This window comes from Ambystoma mexicanum, chromosome 8 (assembly GCF_040938575.1).
Source record: "Ambystoma mexicanum isolate Mex_15411 chromosome 8, UKY_AmexF1_1, whole genome shotgun sequence".
NCBI lineage: Eukaryota > Metazoa > Chordata > Amphibia > Caudata > Ambystomatidae > Ambystoma > Ambystoma mexicanum.
The window spans coordinates 995,802,120-995,826,707 of record NC_090929.1 but is presented as its reverse complement, the minus strand read 5'-3'; the positions used below and the strand labels follow the sequence as shown (position 1 = coordinate 995,826,707).

Here is a 24,588-nt window from a genome sequence, read left to right as displayed (position 1 = left end):
ACCAACCCCACCCCCTCCACTGCACATGTCACTCAGTTTACATGTGTTTGTCAGATCCAAATGCTATGTCACTGAAATGTTGTCCTTTTTAGGAATATATCTATCTATATAGCTATAAGGATAGCACAAGCACAACAACCTCGCTTTGGCATTAGGATGATGCAGGGTGTCATGAATTTAATACTCCGGTCAGGTCGCCTCATCCCTTCACCACCCCCAAACTCCCCAGGTCTATTTAATTGAGTACCCTATTGTGGGTAATAATGATGTAATAAGTAAAATCTGTTTTCAAGCACCATCAAACTGGAGTTCCAGAGATAGAGGTGCTATGCTATGTAAAACGCCAGAATTACAATATGATTTGAGCATTCCTTCCAAATGCAGTCTCTGCACAGGGTAATGTGAGCAACTACAGGCTGGCAGTGATTAAATGATGATGCTAAGAGTATTAACTTTCGTATAAAAAAAAAAGGTGAATGTTGCATTTTTATAATGTCAAAGTGATTCAAAATTGTGATAATTTGGCATAAGAAAACATCTATTTACTTAGTTATGTACCTTTATGTATAGGCTTCTTTCTCCCATGTTTACTTTTTAAAAGGATTTGCTTTCTAAACCTTTGCTCAACCATAGGTTTAGGGTACCTTACTATGATTTGATTCCGCCACCCACTATGTTTGCTAAGGAAACTTGAATGCTGAACGCCTTCAGTAAAGTAAGTTCCAAACTCAAACTTGAGAAGCGCATTTTTAAAGTTCTCGGCAATGTAGATTGGCAAGGGATATTCAGCAGAGGAAATGGGTACAATGAACACAGCACTGTGGCAATTTTTGATAATACTGTTGACCATAGACTATTTTGGAAGTTAACAAACGAAATGCCTTCAAAACAAAAAAAGAATTCTAATGTCACACCATCCGTTTTTAATACTTTTGGGAAATGTCACTGATATGTTACCATTTTGACTGGTATTATACTTCAGATAATTTGTGCCAAGCACATCAGACACAAATAAGTGCCCATTCAAACTTCATGTTTTGTTATTTGGGATGTGCTGATAAACACACATGCCTAGTGGCATGTCCCCACAGGGGAAGCTCTTTCAGATGTAGCCTTTTTCGAACCTCCGAAAATGTAACCCGCAAATATATGTGGATCACCTCTATAAAAATGTGTCCTGATATTCTCTGACTCCTTTTGCCAGGTTGCAATATTTGCAGTTGCCGCTAACCATTGGCTAGTGATATTTGACTCTTGAAATGGCATGCTGTGTATATGTATAGAATTGAAGTGACCAGTGACTTTTTTTTAATGACTGGCTAGTAGCTCGCAACTTGAAATTTTGCCCCTGCCCCTTGATTTAAGGGGTTCTGAACCCGTACATGAACTCTCAACGGACCCCTGACCATGGTATGCATTCACATGATCCCTGCCCTAGCCCAGTTACTCTATTGAACAACCACCACACCACTCTTATGAGAACCATTGCATCTTGTCAGTGACTGTGACCTCACATTACCAAGTGTCTTTGTTTCTATTTCTATACAGTAAGACCTGCCTCTGAATACTGCTTCTGGTGGAGTTGGTGGGGCATGTGACTAGAAAGAATGCTCTACTGGCCTGCAGGTGCCTGAATAGGTTGCCGCAAATCAGTGTGGCATATTTAGGGAAATGCGGGGAATGACAGCATGCACGTCCCTGTAGTGCTATTAATGGTTATATTAAAGGTTAGATGTTTGAGGAACTTCAAACCCTCTGAAATTTTGGAGGTGCTACTTTGCTTAAACTAGTTTGAGCATTACTTTTTGATGGACCCTGAAACAGTTGTAAGAAGAATCTGGCAAATTGCCAGTTCAGTCGTAATGTTGTTCAGTAGTGGAGGGCATTGCCAGATAGTTATTGACTTGTGTCAGAGTAAGAGCCCCTGCCTTGCATTCAGACCTGTTCTCCCTGCACATGATCAAAAAATACTTGCCTGTACCCTTCCTCTTAGAAAATATTTTTTAATTTGTTTTCTTCTAGTGGGGACATTAAATTGAGCTGTGTGAACTAGAGCATCTCATTTAAATTGTATGTTTTTGCTTGTCAAAGGCGAATGCTACAAGTTGTGTAGCTATAACCAGAAGAAAGAAAGTGCCCACTTGTTATAAAAGTTTTAGTATGGAAAGCTATAGTTTCTCATGTAACAAATGTCTCAATCGGTACGTTTTTGTACTAGTATATTATATGGTTAGTTGTATGTATATTTATGGTACAACTTATCTATTTCATTTTTGCCTTTGCAGGTGCAGTAGAATTAGAAAACTTACCTTTAAAGAAAGATGCATTGAAAGAGCTGGAACTGCCATTTGAAGTAAAAGCAGGTGTGTGACAGTAAATGTAACTCATTTCATAATGTTATAGTTAATGGGCGTAAACAGCCATGTCTCTATCTCCTAGCAAGCTCTTCCCTAAAGAATTGCCATTGTTTGAACCATCAGTAATCAGTGTCTCGCAAAATTTGTCCTTGGGAGGAAATGTTTTTACCTTGGTAAGAAAGGTCTCTTACACAAGTCGAAAATCAAGCACACCCCAGCTGATTATACTAATATATGTATTTGATCTAACAATCCCGCAAATATCCAAGCCCATGTTATGTAGATTGTGTTTTCCCTCATATTGTAGTAAATCAGACCAACTGTTAAATTGAATCAGTTTGGATCAGTACTCGCACATTCAGAATGCAACAGAAATTGAGGCACAAGAAATGTCCTGAAGTTTACTGTTAGCCACTGGCTTCACGCAACATAACCCAAAAAGTCAGTCTTAATTGTTTAGGTTGCTGCTCCTCCACAAGAACTGAAATGTGGGAATTGATGAGCACTCAAATCTGTTGTATACCTCCTTGAGCCCAAACCAGGTTCTTCTCCCTCCAACCAGTATTGTATTCATAAAAGTGAGAACGTGGGTTGAATCAGTAATTATTCTTTGGGGATAGAGTATGTCATGTATTTTTGCTCAACTGGACAAAATGCATTCAGGAGATTTGAGCATTATTACAAGCCATACTTAATGTAGAAATTTAGCATATCAGTAAAATGTATTATGGTACACTGGGAGAGCACTATAAACATTCTGGACTGCTGTCAAGTGGTGTTATTTTAATGTAAATAGTACCTGATATCCCAGTACATTATAAACAATGTTCTGAAGGATGTTACCGGACATAGCTTGACGTGGCTTCTGGGCAAGGCAAGATTCGACTGGAGAATATTGTTGATACATATGCCTGCGGAATATGTAAACAATAGTCTCTGAAAGCATGGTTGATAAAACTTCTCGGAAAAGTGCTAAACAAACAAATTGGCTATATAAAGGGAGGATCTGGGAAGGGTATCCCAACCTAAATGTATCTAAACTCGCCATTTTAGCACCGTTCCTGGTATGAATCTTTCACATCTATCGATGTGAGTACTTATTGTGAGTTCTGGGGTCCTACTATATTCTTTGGGTTCCCATCAGGTGTTCTCTTAGTCCTGGAGTAGTGGGGTTTGAGGTCCCACCCACCACGTGTTTTCCATTTTCCTAGATCCCCTGGTGTTCCTTGAATTTCCGGTTTTAGAAGATAGCAGTGATTCTATATTAATATCTGAGTAATACATCACTGCAGCTCAATGTTTTCCATGGAGCAATATTGAATTGTTTAATGTAACATTTTTATCATTTTGTTTCATTTGTGAGCGCGATTGGACCGGTTTGGAGCCGGTGCTGTTGCCTTATTTCTAATAACCTTACTGACTATTATGGCCCACCCTTGTGTTTTAATTATTCATCCTTTCTTATTAACAAGTTATGAGTAGTGGCAAATCCTTGTTAGGATTGTTGTGCTAAAGGTATGGTGTAATGGTGTAGGACAAGAACACACTGTTCATCCTGTGTTGTCTATGATTTCTTAGCCTTCATTCTTTCATTCATTCTGTCTTTTGTATATCGCCTTTCACTATAATTATGGTCCCAATGCGCTGTTGGTTGAACACCCTCGGAGGGTCCTGAGTCCACATTTGGCAAAATTCGTAGTTGCTATCTATGCTTGTATAGATTTCAGCCATTACTTATGTGAGGGTGGCCAAGACCCCGCTAGTCACCAATATCTGAATGGTGTGTGGATGGGCGCAGCAGAGGTATAATAGGAGCTAAACTGGGTGAAATGTGTTTAAGGAGACAGCATTATGTGGGCAGCTACAATTCAAACATTTGTTGTTAAAGGTAGCTTCATTCTTATGGCATAGGTATTGTACAATAGTGTTTGTTATATGTGATTGCGAGGTGTGTTGAATGAGCCTGTACCTAGTTACGAAGGTTCAGTGTGCAGGAGGAGAAATGAATTGGCTGTACAAATAATCATGTCTACATTCTGGGTTCCATCTATGTACCTTGCACACTACAAGTTGGGCTAAATGCAAGATATGGCTACCTCACACGAATTAGGCAAAAGTTCCCCATGTATGATGTGCCTTAACTCTGTCTAGAAACATCCCTCCCTACCGCATTATAAGATGTAGTGAATTCTGACACCTTATACTGGCTTGACAAGTGAAAATGGTCTTGTCTAAGGCTCTTTTACTGTTTTCATATATTCTGCCTATCTCTTATAAATTGCCGAGTACTTGCTACAGAATCTTTACGGTAGAAGTAAGTTTCGATCTCTAATGTTTTGTTGTTACGTAGGAATATGTGTAGCATGTTGTGCTATACAAGTAAAGTATGACATTTTCAAATGTCAATTAGTTTTCCAACTGGTGTATTTTACTGCTCTTTTCAGACTTACTGGTGAAAATTGCTACTTTTTCGCATTGGTCAGTTTATTGGTTTATGTATTCATGTGAATAAATCTTGCTACAGACATGCTGCATGTAATGTCTGCATAACAATGCCATACTATATTTCTTGCTTTACTAAATTCTCTTCTTCTCTCATCGCTTGCTTCTAGGGAATTAATACAAGTACAATTCATGTTTTTTCTTTTTAATAGGATTTATAGGGAAGATAACATTACAGATACCATTTTATCGGCCTCATGTTGACCCATGGGTTATTTCTATATCAAAGCTTCACCTAATTGGGGTACCAGACGGGTTACAAGAATTTGATGAAGAAAGGGAAAAGTTGTTGGCCAGAGACTACAAAAAAGCACTTCTTAAAACATTTGAAGAAAAATGGAAGGTAAGCAAAGCAAGACAGTTAACATACTGACCATTTTTTTTTCTTCAGCTCTTGCCTATCATTGATTAATTATTCTAAAATGTGTAACGAGTAGCATATTTAAGGGAATGACCTGCTGACTTAAATGCTCAAATGCGCTAAATAGAATACATGCATCCTTTCATTATTTTAGTGGAACAGTCCTGTTTACAACATTCATTTCTAACTACATATCTGTTACTAATCAACATTAGTACCTGGCTAGGGGGTGTGGCAGCCTCCCAGCCAACGGGGAGGCTCAGAACGGGGTTTTACCACACCGGGAAAGTCCCTTCTCCGAGCCTCATAGCGGGAGGCCGTCATACGAATTCAGGTAAGTGTGCTCTTACATCCCCAAACCCCCTTTTCCACAACTCCTCTCCCCACCCCCACTTACCTGCGCTGTGCCTCGCGGGCACCGGGAACAGTAGTGTTCACGGTGCATCTTCACCCCGCGAATAGCCGCCATGGAAAGGGAGAAGGGACTATGTGTAGTCCCTTCTCCCCGATACATGGTGGCCATGTTTTTGCATTTCTTTTCCCCCAAGTTGAGAAGCGGTTTACACCCTGTTTCTCAACTCGAGAAAAATGAACTATTGGTCCCTGGTACAACGTGCTGGGGTACTAATAGCAATAGAACTTTTAGATGGGGGGCATTACATGTATGGTAATGCCCCTGGGCATCAGTTACAAGCCAGAGCGAGGCCTTCTAACTGACACCCCGGGGCATTACCAGACCGCTAACCTCCCCCGGCACCCTCTTCTGAGGGTGTTGTTGCTCAATTCATTCCATAAATAGCCTGTATTTTGTCTTAGTTGCAGCTGCACTCAGCTGTGAGTGGATGGACAGCCCTGCCTGCGGAAGATGTCAATTGAAGTGGTGCAAAAAACAAGGGGGGTCCTGGGAGTGTCTCTGGACATTAGGCCCGGTTACGAGAGCCTTACCCAGATTCTTTAGCTCACTATCCTTCACAGAGGAGAAATATTTAAAACATATCAGTCTTTGTCCTGCCCTGGGGCAGTCCAGCACCGAAATGCTAGGCAATTCTCGGCTGAACAAGAGTACCAACAGCAATCCCAGACACGTGTTTCGGTCTGGTTGGACCTCATTAGTAGGGTGGAGCTGTGCCTCTCTAGGAATAGTGAGCAAGGGGTGCATACATAAGTACCAAGAACCGATGGAGCTTATTTGATGTCACTGTGTCATCAGAAAGACTGTGGGAAAAAGACCAGTTATCGTCGTAGACTCTTCTAGGTATCATTGGGGGCGGGGGAGTGGAGGGTATCAAGTCCTCTCAGCGCAATAGACTAGCTGACCTAGTATATATACTAGGCGGGTACCATAGGATTTAGGATAGTAGGGGTCTCTAGACGCCATAGACAAGCCACCCCTTTAGTCTTAATAGATATCTTCCTAGTTCTATGTACGTTCCTAACAGCTGTCTAACAACTGTGATATCAGGATTTCAAGGCTGAGTTAGAATCTCAAAGTGTAATGGAGGGGTTACCAGCTCAGATCTGGGGTGTGAAGGCGGTTAACCTCATGCGTGCAGCATAAATTCCCATTCCCAGATCAATTTAATGTGCACACTGGCCATACGAGTCTCAGCCTAAGTTCTTCAAGAGAAATGAGTCTACTAAAACTGCACTGTTTCTTCTAATGCATGCATGTGCTAAACTTCACAATTCTTCAAGAGTAACACATTTCCTCTAACAATCCCTCTGTGTAGCAACACATTGATTGTCTCTCAGACAAGTTTAACAACATTTCCTAGCTCAGCAACCTATCTAAGTGTAACACAATTCCTGCCCCCAAAATCCATCAGAATACGGCTCATTTCCTACTCCCAAAAATACAACTAGTTGCTCCACTTTTCCTATCCCGGAACAATCCATCTCATCAAACATAGTGCACGCCTTTTGAATGCACAGCAGTGGGAAAGAGCACCTGGATTCAAAACTGACAGTAGTGGGAAAATACACCAAGATTCAGAACTCATTAGTGTTAAAATGCACCTAGATTTAAAATTTACAGTAGTCGGAAATGCACCTAAATTTAAAACATACAGTAGTAGGAAAATGCACCTAGATTTAAAATATGCAGTAGTGGGAGAAATGCACCTACATTTAAAATATGCAGTAGTAGGAAAATGCATCTAGATTTAACCCTTTAACTGCCATGGGTATTTCCCCCCAGTGCCAAGGCCTTTTTTGGTGATTTTGGTATGTGGCCATTCAATGCCTTGTAACTTTTTTTGTTACGTGAGATATCTCGGCCAAATTTGGCTCCTTTTTTTTCCCCCCTAGATGTAGGCGGTCGTAACGCCACCCAGGAATCCTAGGTTGCTGTAGGGGGGGGTGAGAGAAAATAAGGAAAAAAGGTTTTTTTCAAAAAATGCCAATCAAATGATGTACAAAGAAGCCTGTGGTTTTTTCCTTGTGAGAGCTAGCAACAAATTGTTTGCTGTGCTGAATTCCCCAATTTCCTGGCTTCCAGGAACAGGTTGAGTGGAAACGAAAAAAAAAAAATATTTTGATGTGGTTATCAACTGTTTTGTGAGAGGTAGGCGATTTTGGCCATTTTTGCCAATTGGACATGCATGGACGGAATGGAAGAAAATGGTAGGAAAGCCGAATTGGAGGACAGAAAGGCATATATTTCTGATAAGTAGACAAAATTCCAAGTTTAGGAAGGGGTGATTTGCGTAGGTCAGGCAACAACTAGGTAGGGGAAAATGCCATAGATTGGGGGAAAAGTGGGAAATTGACTGTAAAAAAAGGTATGTGTTGAACATGGTTGGCTTGGTACGGCAATGGCTTCTATGAATTTTGAGAAAAGCAATGCTCTGCTACATTCCCCCGACTCTTGCAGTTAAGAAAGCACACATTTTTTGTAGTGTTTTAGAAAACAAGCAATACCACACGCCCAACACTGAGCCATAGTACACAGGAGGTTTATGCTCTTGACCTGAACAGACGCACTTAGCATGTGTAAATCGGGAAAACCAATGTGGTGAGGAACGGCAAGCATCCATTTTTTGAAAGAGCACAGGCAGACCTTTTCAAGGGTAGGTGACTTGTGCAGGTTACAAAAGTGTATGGTGACTAAATGTAGGTCACATTTGGGAAATGAAAGAGTTGTGTGACAAAGGGCACCAGCAAATGGGTCAAAATGTTATGAAAACCACACAAACACAACAAATGTTATACCTTCAAGCGTTCCCACAGGTGTCCCGATGAAAACGGTACCTCACATGTGTGGGTGCACCTACCTGGGCACCAAGGGGAAAGCCTAAAACACATGTAACCCCAAGTCTGTTTCGACACCTGAAGTTGACACTTTCTCCAGACAAGCACAACATAGATATATGGGCCTCGGGTGTCCAAGCCACCAAGGAAAACGGGGAACCGCCATGCATTTCCCAAAAGAGAACACCCATGGGAATCCGCAGAGGTATGATTTGCACAAATCGGCCCAGAATTTATTACCAAGAAGCCCCGGCAAAGTCTGAAATGTGCCGAAAAAACCCACATTTTTCAATTTGTCGGGGGTTCTGGGTAAAACATTCTGGTCCGCTTTGCGCAAGTTGGACCTCTGTGCATTCACACGGGTGTCCTCTTTTGGGAAATGCATGGGGTTCCCTGTTTTCCTTGGTGGCTTGGACCCCCTATGCCCAAATCTGTAGGTTATCTCCCCAAACCCTTTTGTGTTAGCCTTTTCCCTTTGCGACTAGATCGGTACCTCACATGTGTGGGTTCACCATTTTCGTTGGGACACCTGTGGGGACGCGGGAAGGTATGACATCTGTTGTTGGCAGCGTGTTTCGGTGGTTGAGCAGAGTGACATGTCTGGAAATTGTGTATTTTATCCCCAAATTTGGAATTTGCTGGGGTTTCTGGGTAGTAGATTCTGGGCCGTTTCGTGCATGTCAGACCTCTGTGCATTCCCACGGGTGTCCTCTTCTGGGAAATGCATGGGGTTCCCGGTTTTCCTTGCTGGCTTCGACACCCTAGGCCCAAATCTGTAGGTTGCCCACATGAACAAATTGTGCTGTGGCGAAAGGCTTGGGGTTACCAGCGGGTTACCCTTTTCCTTTTGCACCTCCAGTAGGTGCACCCACACGCGTGTGTGTGTTAGTGTGTGAGTGTGTGAGAGAGAGAGAGAATATATGACGAGTATCTCCATCTTACTGGCTAAGGCAGTAATCATTCCCATATTGTTGCCCGACATCCTGGTATGAGAGAAGAAGCAGAGGTGGATGATGGGAGCCTGAAAGAGAGTCGAGTGTCATCCGCAAAACATTGAAAATTGGAGCAGAAGGTAGCGATGCAGTGGGTAAGCGGTGCCAGTTAGTGGTTGAAGAGCCAGGCATAGAGATGAGATCACTGGGGAACACCACAAGTAGAGGGAGAGACTGTAAAATGATGCCAGGCAGAGTCAGGCACCAAATCCTAACAATCCATACCTGCCACTTGTAACATTCCCTGTCAGGATAAAAGGTGGTGTGCACAGGCACACTCTGAGCGAGGCTTGGTACCAAAAGTAACTGCTCTTGGGCCTGATGCAAACCAGGCTATGGAAGTTTGGAAGGTCAAGGGGCTGATCAGAAGTGTCAAAGATCGAGAGAGATCCATGCGGGACCTCCACACTTTTTGGGTTAAGCGTTCCAAGACTGAAAACGAGTGAGCGGAAGAGAGAAACCTTCAAGTTGCTTAAAAGCGGCCCGCGACCCTGATGGGTGAAGGGCAGAGTTGGGGAGTAGCAGAGGATTAGTTGGTAACGGCCTTGACTGCTGCTTGAACCGCGTCGATGAAAGAAGACCAGTTAACATGATGGGTGAGTTATCAAAGGTAAAAAAAGCCCGGTTTGTGTTAAAAGTAACTGTAACTCAAAATTTGACGGTTGTGCGTGTGCCGATAAAACTCATAATGGAAATGAAATTGCTGAATTGTAAAAGGAATGGAAACAAAGTAACATAGTGGTCTCACGAGGCGAAATAGCACATTAGAGTGTCTGTGAAACGTTCTGAGTTGAAGTGTATTACAACGGGACCCAAAGGAAAGAAAGTAACCACAAAAAGGTCAAAAGGGCAAACTAAAGAGAATAAGAAATACAAGTACCAAGAGGCCTTGGTGTTGCAAGATGAGGAAGATTGTGGATTGTAAAATTGTTTAAAGAGAGGTCATACAGAGGTCTACGTAAAATCCCTGCAGTTTCGAAAGTCTTTGAAAGTGAAAAGGCACCTAAGATTAAACCTGGGGTAGGGAACCCCCCCACAAAGAAAATGGTAGGCTCGAGCCCAGCAGCCGAAGCCTGTGCAAAACTGAGAAATTTAGAAAGTGAATGTGAACAGAGAGGTAGGCTCCAATCCAACGTAGGGAAACATGTGTTGAAGTTTGGAAAAGTGAAGGACAAATCTAGAAGTGTATGTTTATGACAAGGCAGGCGAAGCCTAAGGAAGTGGTTGAACTACCAGAAGCTTGAAGCCAAAGCCTGAACTGTTGAATTGTGCCCGTAAGCCAAAGAGTGCAAGACTGATAGAACTGTGCCATCCAGCTATCCTTTTAAAGAAACTCTCTAGACCCTGTGGAGCTGAACGTGGGGAAGGGAGTTGTGCCATTCTGACATTTCTTCCGAGACACTATTTTCCTTTTTGTATTCCCTTAACACATTTGCCATTTTGAGAATGGGGGCAAGATCTTTTTTTTTTTTTTACAGTATAGGCCTGTTTATTTTGACTAGACTGACTTGGACTTGTTTGGGATTTGTTTAATGGTGAGACTACTCCCATTCTAGAGTAAGGGCCAATTACGAAGGCAACCAACCCAACCAAAATACAAAATAAAGGTTTTCGAAACTTGTATCCATTGTGTCTGTGTCTATTTGATAACATGCCTTCCTTACAGATCCCAAATAAAATGCCATGTGCATTCATTGTGGAAGAACACTGAGCATTTGCTTGCAAAACCAGTTGATTTGTAAACCGGACAAGAGGAAAAGGAGCCCTTTGTGCATTTCAGATGGATGAAAAACTATAGAAGGGGTTGTTTGAATGCCCACCTGTTTGTGGCTTTCAGTTAACTCTGTCATGCAGGTTGAAAGGTTCAATTAATACTCTGTATATTTCCAATTGTGCTTGAAAAGAGAATTGTGTCAAATAGTTTTGAATACCCATATCTGAAATGCATTGCATGTCAAATTCACTAGGAAAGCTGCCTATGCGGCTTAGCTTGGAGTTGGAGCTGTTCAAGTTATAAAGTATGCAGTCTATGGCAGGGTGATATGGGGCATGGTCGTAGTAAACCATGGTGGGTTAAGAAGCGGCATCATTCCCAAAGGTTGCTGCATACGTGTCTGATCCTCTGAAATCTCTACACTGAGAATGATGCTTACAGGCTGCGACTGCTTCAGAAGAGGAAGAAGTGATGGAAACCACGTGCCTCTTTCATGAAGCTCGCTGAATCTTGTAATATCACCCAGGGATGTCCAACCACGGCCTGCATGTGGAGTTCTTTTGAGACTCTTGCTTTCTCTGGAGGCATGTAGCCCACCACTGAGACAGCTCTGATGGTTGGATGATAGCATTTCGTTTCCAGGCGTGATTCACAAGACTAGCCTCTGCAAGGTCTCTGGACCAGACGTCGTCCTTGGATAGTGTGCTCGGTAGATACCATCCCAAAGATCTCAGGATCTTGGAGATTGGATTGGTGTGGGCTGGCACACCGTCAGTAGCATGTGGATGGTATCCACTTAACAATCTTTTGGAAGGGTAAGCTGAGGGTACAGGGAGCGACCAACCCCCCCCATACCCACCATTTGATCGACCTGTTGATGGCAATCACAACACTCTGGAGGGTCACCTAGGACCCTCCTAACTCCGTTCTGGTCTGGTTGGTTGTGTGGGGCTACCTCATGGGGATCAGAATGCCAAAAGGGCCACCTGGCTTTCAGGGGGAAGAATCGGGACTCTGGAGATCAGAGACCCTTCCCCAACACTTACCACTCCTACCCCGCCCCCACCACCCCACTCCCCAGCAGGGGTGCTTTCAAAGCATCCCATTTTGGTTGAGTGTATTATTACCCTGAACGTGTGTTGTGGTACTCAAAGGGTTTTAGCCACTTTTACTGCAGTTGAAGCCCAGTGCACCTTCATGGTAGCCTACCCAATGGAGTACTAAAGCATTTTTTAAGCCCCACTCCTGTCCATTATGCTTTGATCCTTCCCTTTGTCGACCACGGGGCATGACCAAAATGGCAATTTTTCTGACATAGGTCCATTCAGAGCCCAAAAAGCCATTCCTCAGTTTGGTGTAAACTGGTGCACAATGGGAAGTCTAGAGGACAAACAATCTTCATCTATTCAGGGAGTGATTTTGTTTGGCAGTTTTAAAGCCATCCTGTTTGGCTGACTGCCAAAACCTTGTGTGCTCTCCTCTGATGTGATTGGTGGGTTGCCTCATCGCAAGAAGACCCTTTGCAGTTCTTTGACCCCTGGACCAGTGGGACCCTTTCATTGATGGGTTGTCTTAGGCCAGCCCCTGAGTAAATGTATTATCATTCAGAGATCCTGTGTGTTCCTCAGATTCTGTACCTACTGAGGATAATGGTGTGGCAATACTGTCCCTTGGTCCTTGCTGCCTGCTCCTTCCAGGCTGGTGGAAATTAATTCAGGGCTCTGCCTTTACTTCCTGCCGCCATCCTAGCTGGCCCGACTGGTTGGTCCTTCATGGGACCTGATCCTTGTCTGCTGTGCTGCCTGCCTTGAACATTCTTCTTGCCATAGTGTCATATGTTCCGAAGTCTTCCTTGCCTAGCAGTACAATGGCTTGCTACTGCTCCACCTCAGCCTTGTTTATAGGGTACATTGTGTTGCTGCCTGCCATTTCTTGCTGGCTTGCTGTTCCCCTGAGTTGATCTGGAACCTTTTGTCAGGTACCTTTTTGTGCTCCTGTCCCCGTTACCGTGGATTCTATGTTCTCCGCTTCAGAGGTCATCCTTCCAGGTGGCCTGTTCATTGCTGCTTCAATCATCTGGATACTTGCTGGGTGGTGGGCTCTCCTCTACTCAGAGTCCCAAACCGTAGCTAGCCATACCTAAACCAAACAACCAAAACCTACCTGTGCAACCCTCTTCCCCCTGCCCCCTGACCCCCCTCCCCCTCTCCTGTTCTTGGGTCGAATTTTCCATGTCCAGTACATGTCCCAGGGTCCTCTTCCTTTAGTTGGTTTCATCAGCAAGGGTCCCCTCGGCCTGGAGTAGTGGGTTTTGACCCCCCAAAACATTAACATCCATTGTGTAACATAACATAAGATAACAAAACAGCTGTATTTGTAGAGCGCACATTCACCCCCAGAGGGTCATCTTGGCACTATTGACAGATTAGATGTTTGTTACCCAACTTTATTGGCCTCAGAAGGATCAAGGGCTGAGTGGACCTGGCAGGATTTGAACCTGTGACCATGAAGTCAAACACAGGCCCCTATAGTGATTGCATTAGTCCACTGAGCCACAGACCCGACTGCTTTGTTACCAATTATATGATGTGGGCTTTGTGCTCCCCCTTTCAACCAGCTTCCCTGACTTGCTTCTTCTGGAACCCTGGCCTGGAACTCTTCTGGAGCTCCCCTCTGGCTGATTGCTCCTTCCACTGCACCTTTGGGATGAAAGGAGAACTTACCTTGCCTTCCCCTATAATTTCAGAAGACATATGGAATTTAGTCCCATTGTTTCCTATAGGAGAACATTTGAAAACATCTTATACTCCCTCAGTGACTAACAAAGGTATTTGAAGCTTTTCGAAACACATTGTGTATAGGTGCTATATAAACTATCATTTAACTTGAACTTAACAATGTTTACTCGGTTGCCAATAGGGTCTTGAGGTTTTTAGAACAAAGGCTGGAATTGTAGAAAGTACAAGTTTACCATGGATTGTAATATAGTACATCACTGTAGTTTACTCTGTGCTATAGAAAGACACAGTATTATAGTAATCACTACTAGTTACATTGTTTCTAAGGGTGAGCTGGGACATATTCAGCCCCAATGCTATCATTTTGATTTTTACTGTCTCTTGTGTTGCCACCTTGAGCCTGGTTTCTGTTTGTTATGCTTCTTTTATTCTCTCCTTTTAGGAATTGTATAGGGTTGGTATCCATCTATTACGGTAGACTCCTATCTTGTGGGTTTTGAAGTGATCAGTGTCTCAATCCTTTACTGTTTTAATTGTAGTGTATGTTCCTAAGTACTTATTTGATTGTTTTTCATCCTAATGTAAAACTAAGGATATATAATATATAATTTTTTGTTGTTATTTTTTTTTAACAGGGCCTGCAGTAGCAGCCCTGTAGTTCTTTCTGGGTAAGTTGCTCAACACATAGTAAGAGCACTTTTTGGGTGGCTTATAACTTATCTCCCCTGGATGAATCCTCATGAAACATTGAAAAAAATGTATATGGCCCCATCAGATTGATTCTGCAAAGTTTGGTGAGGTTTCGTGCAGGGGGAGGGGGGGGAGCAAGACATTTTTTTTTTCTCCCCCCCCCCCGCCCCTCCCCCCATAGAGGCAATGGAACCAATATTTTGCTCACGCATACCGCCCAAACCGCTGGACGGTTTTTCACAAAATTTGTGCCTGGAGCGGCGGCTTGGTCCCGAAAGCGTGCTTTTGTAAATTTGGTGTAAATCCATTCAGTATTTTGTTTTTTTAAAAAGACAAAAAGTAGGTAAAAAAAGAATTGGTGATGTCTGGGTTTGGTCCACAGACGAGCCTCTGATTGGTCCAGAGGGCGGCGCGAGGTCCACAGACATGCCCGCTGATTTGATGGTGAAAAGGAGCGTCATATTTCTTGGAAAAGGCGGCCATGTTGGATTCACGGACAGCGCCCATTGTCCACAAACCTCTCTGGGGAATTGAGGGGTGATGGGATATTGCCATAAACAGCAAAAAAAGAGATGGTTTTTCATCTCCGATGTCCATAGACAGTTTGGGATTAGCCCTGTGATGTTCGCGAACATCTTAGATGTTCGGTGGCATCCTTACATATTTGTGAATTTTTGGATGGCGCATAACTTTGGCGCCACTCAAATAAAACTGTATGAAATGTTGTGATTTCATTCTACACGTGACCTTGAATGGTTCTTCAAAGTTCGGTGCTGTTTTAGAGGTGGGGGGGTCCCAAAATATTTGAAAGGCTTATACATTTGGTGCCATTTCACGAATCTGTCCAAAGGTTGCAAAAAGATTTAAGACCCAGATTTGAATGTTTTTGCAAAGGGATTTTGTGACGAGGGGGCAAAATTAGAGGGGGGAGGAGTTTCAACATGTTTAGATGGGTTATAACTTTGTTGGCGTTTGATGAATGTGCACAAAATATTTTCAGATTATAGACCAAACCTTCAATTCAAGTTTGAATACATTTTGTCAAATGGGAGCAACGTTATCTGACCATTTTATGTACATATTTTTTGACATTTAAAAAAAAATAAAACCTGGATGGATTTGCAGGAAAGTTGTGCAAGGACTTGAAAGCATGGTTTTGTAAATGTGTCTGTGTTTTATTTTTTTAAAAGCGTCCTAATGGAGGTGCTAAAAATAGTGATATACCATTGGTGACTGAGGTACAGCCGGTGGCCATGGGCAGTGGCCAGATTGTCTGACTCGGATAATCTGGCTACTGGCCATGACCATGAGGGAATGGCAGTGGGGTTAAAGTGGGCACCGCCACTAAGGACTTGTTATGTGATGAAGGTTTTCAAAATCAGGATATGAATGGGAAAATAAATTCTGTACGTGGCTACAGCCCGAAGTGCTGAACAGGATTGCATTAACAGATCGCTGTGACTATCGCTGCACACACTCCAAGACAATGCTAATCAGCAGATAATTACCAAGCATGCCGAACCAGGTGCCCACGTGGTCGCCACGCCACCCCTTGAAATCATTACCCACTGTTATTTGCGACCATAGTGGGACGAGATATTGGGATTGAATGCGGCACTAATTTTCACAACCTCGCAGGAATGACTGGCCTCCAATCCACATGCCTTGAGAAAGACTTTAACGAGTCGAATTACGTGTCAGCGGAGTTCTAACAATAAATATAGCATCAAGAATGGTTTTGAAGACTGCTTCATTACGACAACAGTTATTTATTGAATAATCCAGTGTTGAGGTGAACAGGGCTGTTAGAAACCTAACATTTGAAGAAGGAAGGGCACCTTCACAAAAGAACCTCATCGACAGCAGCAGGGTAATCTGTTAAAGTACTAGATGAAGCGCAGTGATCAATGTATTCTACCGCCCTGTAATTACTTGATATTGTGTAGTCTAATTTGATTATTGGGGCATGCAGCTTGGCAGAACCCTAGGTTTGAATGCAAAGAAATATATTGCTTGCGGCTACAGCCTGAAGTTCTGGGCTGAATGACAACAGACCTGTGTGAAGAGAGTCAGCAAGGACCTGAAAGCATGCTTTGGCAAATCTGTTTTTGGTTTTATTTTTCCAAAGTGTCCAAATGTAAGCACAAACTATAGTGATATAAGTTAGGCGCATGGAAAATGGGCCTGTGCATCGGCAAGGACAAATGCCTATTCTGAGTTACTGTTTGGGGCATGTGGCGTGGCTGATGCTCTAGGTTGAAATGGGAAAGAAAATTCTGTTTGCGGCTGCAGTTCGAAGTGCTGGGCGGGATTGCAGCAAACTTGTGTGAGTAGCATCAGTAAGGACCTGAAAGAATGCTTTTGCAAATCTGTCCTGTGTTTTATTTTTTTGAAAGTGTGGGTACACAAGTACACAAAATAGTGATGTAACCTTTCTGCCGTGGGCAGACGCACAAAAAATAGTGATACAAGTTTGGTGCATGGACAATGAGCCTGCCTCTCGGTAAGGATGAACTCCTACTTTGATTTACTTATTGGGGCATGCGGCATGGCCCAAGCTGTAGGTTTAAATTGGAAAAAAGATCTGCTTGCCACTGTGGCCCCGAGTGCTGGACGGGATTGCAGCAAAGTTGAGCGAGGAGCATCAGCAAGGACCTGAAAGGATGTTTTTGGAAATCTGTTGTGTTTTCCTTTTTTTAAAAATTGTCGAAACGTAAGAACAAAAAATAGTGAAAACCTTTCTGCCATGGGTAGAGGGCCTGGCCTTCAGCAAGGACAAAAGTCTACTCTGAGTTGCCTATTGGGGTATGCGCTTCTGATAACGACTCGCATAAGTATGCGTTGCAAAAAATATGTTTGTTAAAGGAGGTTTATAGTTGCTTCATATGTTAAGAGGTATTATTAATAAATTATATACAGTGATGTAACATTGTGAAAAATGTTCACTTATGAAAAGATATTCAATTGACAGACAAATCTTTGTTAAAGGGATGCTCCGGTTAAGATGCACCCCACCCTTGGGATGTCTCTGTCCCAGCAGTTAGCTAGCGGCCTCCCACCTTGGGATCCTTTGGCACTTCCCTCTTGGGCTCCCATGAGCACTTGTCAATCCGTACTGCCCCTTTTATTTATGCACTTCTGTCACTGCACAATGCAAATGTGCATTAATAGGAGCACTATGCACAATGTTTTGGTGGAAGTGTGGGAAATGTAGATGCAAAAGATTTGTAGAACATTCTTAAGTGGCAGTTGGTGGGCGCAGGTTTAATATGTTAGGCTATATGTAGAGTTTTTTAAAGTGATTGGTGGATATATTTGTGAATGGTTTAAAGCAGGCAATTGGGGAGTGTTACACACACAATAGGAAAAAGAGGTAGATGGGCTGGTTTGTGTGATGGTGTGCATGTGCAATTCGGGTTTTCTAATAAGGCATGGGCTAGTCAGGGGAACTGTGGCTAGATATGAATGTCAATGTATTATGGTGTATATTGTGTACTAAAGAAAAGAATTTCTGACAGAAATTTGTTTGTGCGTTTTTCTTTTTCTCTAGTATACAATTGTCCATTATTTCCATAGTAGCATAGTAGAAAATGCTAATGGGAATGTTGGAGAATCTTATTGAATCTCACTACTTTACTGAAAAATGTAAAGTAGATGGAGTCTATACGCTTATTTTTTTAGTTCTATTTTTTAACTGTGAAAGGTGGTTCCTAAAGGAACCTTTTTTGTATGTTAAAAAAAAAAAAGTGTTTGCAGGAGAGGCCAGAAAGTAAGGTGGGGAGGGAAATGAGGGAAGGGGCACCAACAACACATATGGAGGGGCAGGTGGACAGGGGAAGATGTGTGCGTGTGTTAAATCTAAAGTAGAGGGCAGTGTTTCTCATGCTCCTTAATGATGGCTTCAAAAGCACTTTGGAATTGCTCCCCCCTACAGAGTGGTGTATTGCAGTATATACAGAGTACTGTTACTTTTCGAAAGATGAGGATCAACAGCCTCTTTTATTGCTTGCGGAGTAGCTAGTGGGATTTTGGGTCCCACAGAAGTAGGCTGTGTGGTTACAGCATTGGTTAAGGAAGATGAGGTAGAGGAACACAGCTTACTACTTCCCAAGAAAGGAAAACGCTTTCTGGGAGCATTGCAGTGGTTGGATTTGGTGTGGCAGCGCATGGAGGTGGTCCAGGTTGTCTGCTACTGAGTACACTCAGTGCATTTCACTTGTGTAGCTTAAGGATTTGGTACATTTCCAACAGTGGTAAAGAACTGCCACGTCCATGATTCTCTCTGGGTGCTAGATGTATGCACTTCTTCTATATCTCAAATTGAGGTAAGAAGATTTCATTAACAGATGTGCCGGGCTGTTTCTTAAGTGGAACAGGCCCAGTGTCTTGATTAGTGATATTCTGTGCGGGGAAGAAAGTCGGGCCCTGGTTAAATGGACTTGATTCCTCAGGTTGTTCAATGGAGTGTGGCGAGGAACAAACACGCAGTCTCTTTTGCACCGGGGCTCTTTGTTGGTTCTTGTGTTAGTTCCTGTTTTCCTTCCCTGTCAGTTGTGCACATATCAAAATCTGCCACACCCTCCAGGATCTCTCCATCCGACGGCTCCTTTTCTCCAAAGGAGCGGCCATTATTTGAGAGTTTGTTGCGTTCGGTCCCCCGAAGTAACTGCAGGCGATGACACTAAATTAGAGGTGATATAGAGGGTGGTATGGGGAAAGAGAGCTGTCTCTATCGCGGTCGGGCAGCATTCCTGCACCAGGATGGCAACCTCCTCTATTGCTTCCATTCCTCTGCCGTCTTAGGCGTGTACTTGTCCTTGTTGGTCCCAATTAGCTCGGACGAGACAAATTCGCTACTCACTATAATATTGGTCAAAACGTCCCCTGTTGAGTATGCTGCTGCAACTAGCTGGATAGTATGGATTTGGTGTTGCAGGTTTGCATTACCCCTGTCAGCTGCCGGAGTCCTGGGCAAATCAAACTCCTCCTTTTCGAGGTTCTCAGCGACAAGTTCCTTTATTTCTACCGCTTCCACAACGAGGGGAAAACAAACATTGGTGGGGAGTAACGGAATTGGTTTCGGTCAGCCGGGATAGATGTACTTCTAAGCGATCTTGCTTGCTAGGTAGGTTCTGACATCTTTCGCTGTTCTCTGCCTCCGCCACCATCGAGTTTAGAGGGTTTACTTGAGTGTTTTCCGTAGGTCCTTTTCTATCCTCAAGTCACTCGCCTCGAGCCTCCTGACGCCTGACTCTGCACAGCCGCTCCATGCCTTGCTTTGCCAGTTATAGATTTGTTAAAGCTACAGTGTAGCAGTAAATCCGCTCTCACAAGGTCCTCGGCTTTCAGCAGAGTCCTGCATACACCGTCCGGTCTGGTGAGAAGTCTTTAGTAGAGTGACTGGACTCACCGTCGACTCTGCCTTGCTAGTTATAGATTTGTTAAAGCTATAGTGTAGCAGTAAATCGGCTCTCACAAGGCCCTCAGCTTTCAGCAGCGTTCAGTCTTAGTATTACAGTTATACTAAAAAACCTATAGCCAAACCTTACAACGAAATGCAGAAAGAGTGTGGGATAGCATTCATAAGAAAAAAGTGTTGACAAATAATGTCAGGATGCGGTAGCCGGGGTCTCTGTTCCCCACACTTTGAGCACGGGACAAGGTGGAACCTTTTGAGCACAGCACACGCTCGAGCTAGCTTTCCCAGCTTGAGACAATAGTTCCTTTCTCCACTGTCAGGAGCCTCGATGGCCAAGTCTCTTCTCTCAAAAGTCTCTTGCCTTCGAGGATCTGATATAGCCAAAATAATAAATAAATAGTTCCTTTCCAATTTTATTTAGGGTGATGATTCTACACCCCTGGGTCCCCCTCTTCTGGGCTCAGACCTCTCTTGAATGTCAGCCTCCCTCTATCAGGTTCACAACAGCTTTTATTCCATGTGTCATTGGGTGATAACCTTTCACCCCTGGTTCCCCTTCTTTTGGGCTCAGACTCCTCTCGACTGTTAGCTTCTGCTCAAAAGACTTGTACCTGTTGCAATCACAAGTCTTAATGTCTTTTTAAACAACAAACTGTTGACATCCCTCTGTTGGGATCACTCTTGTCAAACACACAGTTCCTTCTCTTTTCTCATAGAACAGGATTAGTCTCCCGTAGCTTTCAATGGTTTGTCAGTCAAAGACTTTCAACTATACAGAGGATTTTTCTAGACCACTGTTATGACCACTTTGACCGTTCCTTTGTGGCCCTCCTCAGGCCTTCTGATATCAATAGTTTCAACAAACGTGGGATTAACCGGAGTCTCTCGAGTGAACCGCCGTGTGGTGTCACAGCCCTCTGCAGCTGGTTTTCCCTTTACGTTATCAGTTCTTTGAACTTCCCTTAAGTTGCTACATTGCGACTTTTGTTCAACACAGTTTGGTTTCTTATCGCCTCTCCTCTCGACTCACCGGCTGCGATGAACCGCTTGGCGTTGAAAGATTGGGGATACCGCATCTCGCCCGTCAGTTATCTCAGTTCCACTCCACTAGGACCCCCCCCTACCCATCCAGGTGATCCTGCCACAATGGTCCACTCCCAGGAACTGGATCCAATAGCGATGGCCGTGTCCTCGCCACCTGGATGACCGATCCCGAGGAACTAGTTGGGGAGATACCTTCAGGTTTCTCGCACTACATACACCTACTCCCTCAGCTCTTACAACCTCCTCTGAGTGGACCCCTGAACAGTTCGACAGAATCATGAGGAGAATGTCCTGTTTTGCAGATTTTTATGGACAGGCATTCTGATGAATTTACCTTAGGAACTCTTCACAAAGCTGGGCTGCTAGTCACCCGCCCCCTACTAAAAAGCCACATCTGGATGTCTCACAGCCAGCACCTCAACCCAGACCCTGTCCACCCCCACCCCCCCCCCCCCCCAACACCAGGACACTTCTCAGGACCTGTATGTCATAGATCCCTTGGGATCTCAGGGCCCCAATTCTCACGGTGATCAGTAGATCAATATAATCAAGACCAATATTATGACAACAACAATGATGACATCTGTTATCCAGTCCCAGACCAACGAGACCAATCGGTGGCTAACTCCCCATTGGACAATCCACTCCCAATATAATGAGCTGCTCCTGAAGGCCACCCAACATTTTAAAATAGACACTCAGAAGGCCCAGGTTGACTTTGTGGAGGACATCCTTGGGGACAAGAAGTTCGCCACTCAGTTTATCCCTCTTTTGCAGTCCATCGAAAGGCGCATCCAGCCTTCTCTGCTTACGCCGAATCTCATGAGGGCGATTAACCCTGACCAGCCCCTACAGACCCACTGTACATCAGGGGCAGCTGAAATCCGACTCACTAGTCATGACCACTGCGAGGAAAAGAGCTGGCACACCTCTGGCATCCGCTGAAGCCCCGCCAGATAAAGAGAGTGAAATGATTTATACCTTTTGGTATAAAGGTCACTTCCTCAGCTGCTTATCAGGCCAGAATTGCCAATAACACCACCCTCCTGGCTAGTTATAGCTGCCATAAATGGACGAGCTAGAACACCAAGCCAAAGCAGTCTCAGAACCCTAAAGTCTCAACTGCTAAGCATTATAGAGGGCAAGCCGGTATCGAACTGCATTCTTAAGAATAACCTTTACACTGCAGACAATGCAGGCCGCATCATTGGGGAGGGCACTTTAATCAAACGTCATGCCTGGCTAAAACATTCGAGGTTTAAATTAGAAACACAAGCCACCCTGCTCAACATGCCTGTCGGACCGAATGCCCGTTAACGCAAGGTAGTGGAAGATGTCCTGAAAAGTGCAAAGGAGGAATACGATACATTTAGGTCTCTTGGACAATTAACAAACAAACCTTTTGTCCAATGGGGTTCCTACAATGCTAGAAGGTTTCAGGGACAGGGCCCACAACGCTCTTCTGGATACAATCAAGGTAGACAATCTGCATCATGGGGCTCCTTACAGGGACAGTCCTCCTCTTCCAACTTTGAAAGAGGCTATAAAAGGTCCAGAAGCAGAGGTAGAGCCTCCGCAGCCAGAGGCTCCACTCCTCCCAAACATTGACACCCAGCGGGTGCGACCTACTGGAGTGGCATGGGAGGGGACCTGGAGCACCAGGTCCCCTCCCATGCCACTCCAGTAGGTCGCATTTCACAATTCACCCATGCATGGGAGGGAATCACGTCAGACAAGTGGGAGTTGTCCACTGTGGCAGGTGGGTGCTACAATCGAAGTACAAAAACCAACCACCCGCCAAAGCACAGAAAGATGACGTTGGGAGAGAGGCGCATATTACTGAAGGAGGTGGAAGCCTTGCTGTAAAAAGACACCATCGATATTCTCTGAGCAAAGCAGGTAAACAAGGGTTTTCAACTTACTTCCTTGTGCCAAAGAAAGACATCACAATGCGTCCAGTACTAGATCTGCACTCAGCAAATACATATGTTGAACCCCAAAGGTTTTGCATGGCCACGCTCCAAGAAGTAATTCCCCTCTTAAAAAGGGGTGTTTACGTGGCAACATTAGATATGAAAGATGCATACTTTCATATTTCAATGTTCCCAGTGCACAGAAAATATCTGCGGTTCCTGGTAGAGGGAGTGCACTACCAGTTCAAGATGCTCCCCTTCGGGGTCGCCTCTGCACTAAGATTGTTCACAAAGGTGATTGTAGTAGAAGCAGCGCACCTTCGAAGGGAGTCAATCCCAGTGTACTCTTATTTAGACGACCGTCTAATAACTGGGGAGTCTCCTCAAATCTGCAGAGGCAACACCTAAAGAACTATCAACCTTCTGTTCCAATTGAGATTCTCCATCAACGAGAAAGTCAATTCTCGTTCACAGCCAAATAAAACTATTTCTGGGAGCCATTTTAAAAACAAAGGAGGTGCTTGCTTTCCCTTCAAAGGAGAGAGTACAAATCATGCTGTTAAATACCTCACTACCTAGCCGGTCGCCAGATAACTATGCAAAGAAATGCGTTCGCTTGGGATGATGGCCTATGCATACACTTGGATCCACACGCGTGCGCATGCGTCCAATACAGGAGTCGTTAACGAAACAATGGTCTCAGGCAAGCGGTCAGTGGGTTGGTCTAGTGGTTGTTTCACTAACCCTGGTACAAGCTTGTCACCTGCTAAACGGAAAACCCTTTTGCAATCCACCAGTTCAAGTGATCTGATCTACAGATGCCTCACTCTCCGTATGGGGAGCCCATTACCTTCACCACACAGCTCACGGCCTATGGACACACACCACAGCCCAAAACCACGTCAACCTCCTAGGACTTCTGGCAATTCTCAAGGCTCTACAGCAGCATCTAGTAGGTGAGACAGTGCAAGTCCTCACAGACCGCACCACTGCCGTGTTTTACATAAAGAAACAAGGGGGCACGCACACTCTCCAAATTTGTCTAGGCTGTGTCCAAAAATGTGGAAGTGGGTACTCGAGCCGAACATGTTTGTAGTCTCGCAACACTTTCCAGGGGAACTCAATGCTCCAGCGGACTCGCTAAGCAGAAACCCACTGCAAGAGGAACCCGAGTGGCAATTCAACAGATATTCTAAACAAAATATTTTCCCAGTGGTGTTACCCTGCCTTAGACTTGTTTGCCAAAACACACAATGCCCAGCCTTTGCGCCCAGGTTTCCCCAAACAGGATCCAAGGGGGATGCCCTGTGGATGAATTGGTCAGGGAAATGTGCCTATGCTTTTCCACTGACACCACTTCTCAGCAGGATAGTGCACTAGGTGCACCAGGAACAAGTCACTCTGATCACTCCAATGTGGGCAAGGCAACCTTGGTTTCTGTCATGATTCCAGTCAGTGACCATAGCCATCATTCAGGCCAGACAGGGAACCTTATATCAGTCTGCAGGCCAAAGGTGGGTGTTAGCCTGGCACATATCGCATTTACACCATTCACGGTATATGCTTCCTTAGACTCTAGTAATGTTTAAAAGTAACTTTTATACACTAA

The 24,588-nt window shown here is 44.1% G+C and overlaps 1 protein-coding gene across 1 annotated transcript in view; it reads left to right on the top strand.

Moving 5' to 3' along the window:
* Positions 1–24,588, top strand: part of VPS13D (vacuolar protein sorting 13 homolog D) — a 3,263,180-nt gene that overhangs the window by 63,012 nt on the left and 3,175,580 nt on the right. The window contains exons 3-4 of the mRNA XM_069610908.1: positions 2,286–2,363; positions 5,012–5,202. Coding sequence (XP_069467009.1) covers positions 2,286–2,363; positions 5,012–5,202 — 269 coding nt within the window. The remainder of the gene's footprint in view (positions 1–2,285; positions 2,364–5,011; positions 5,203–24,588) is intronic.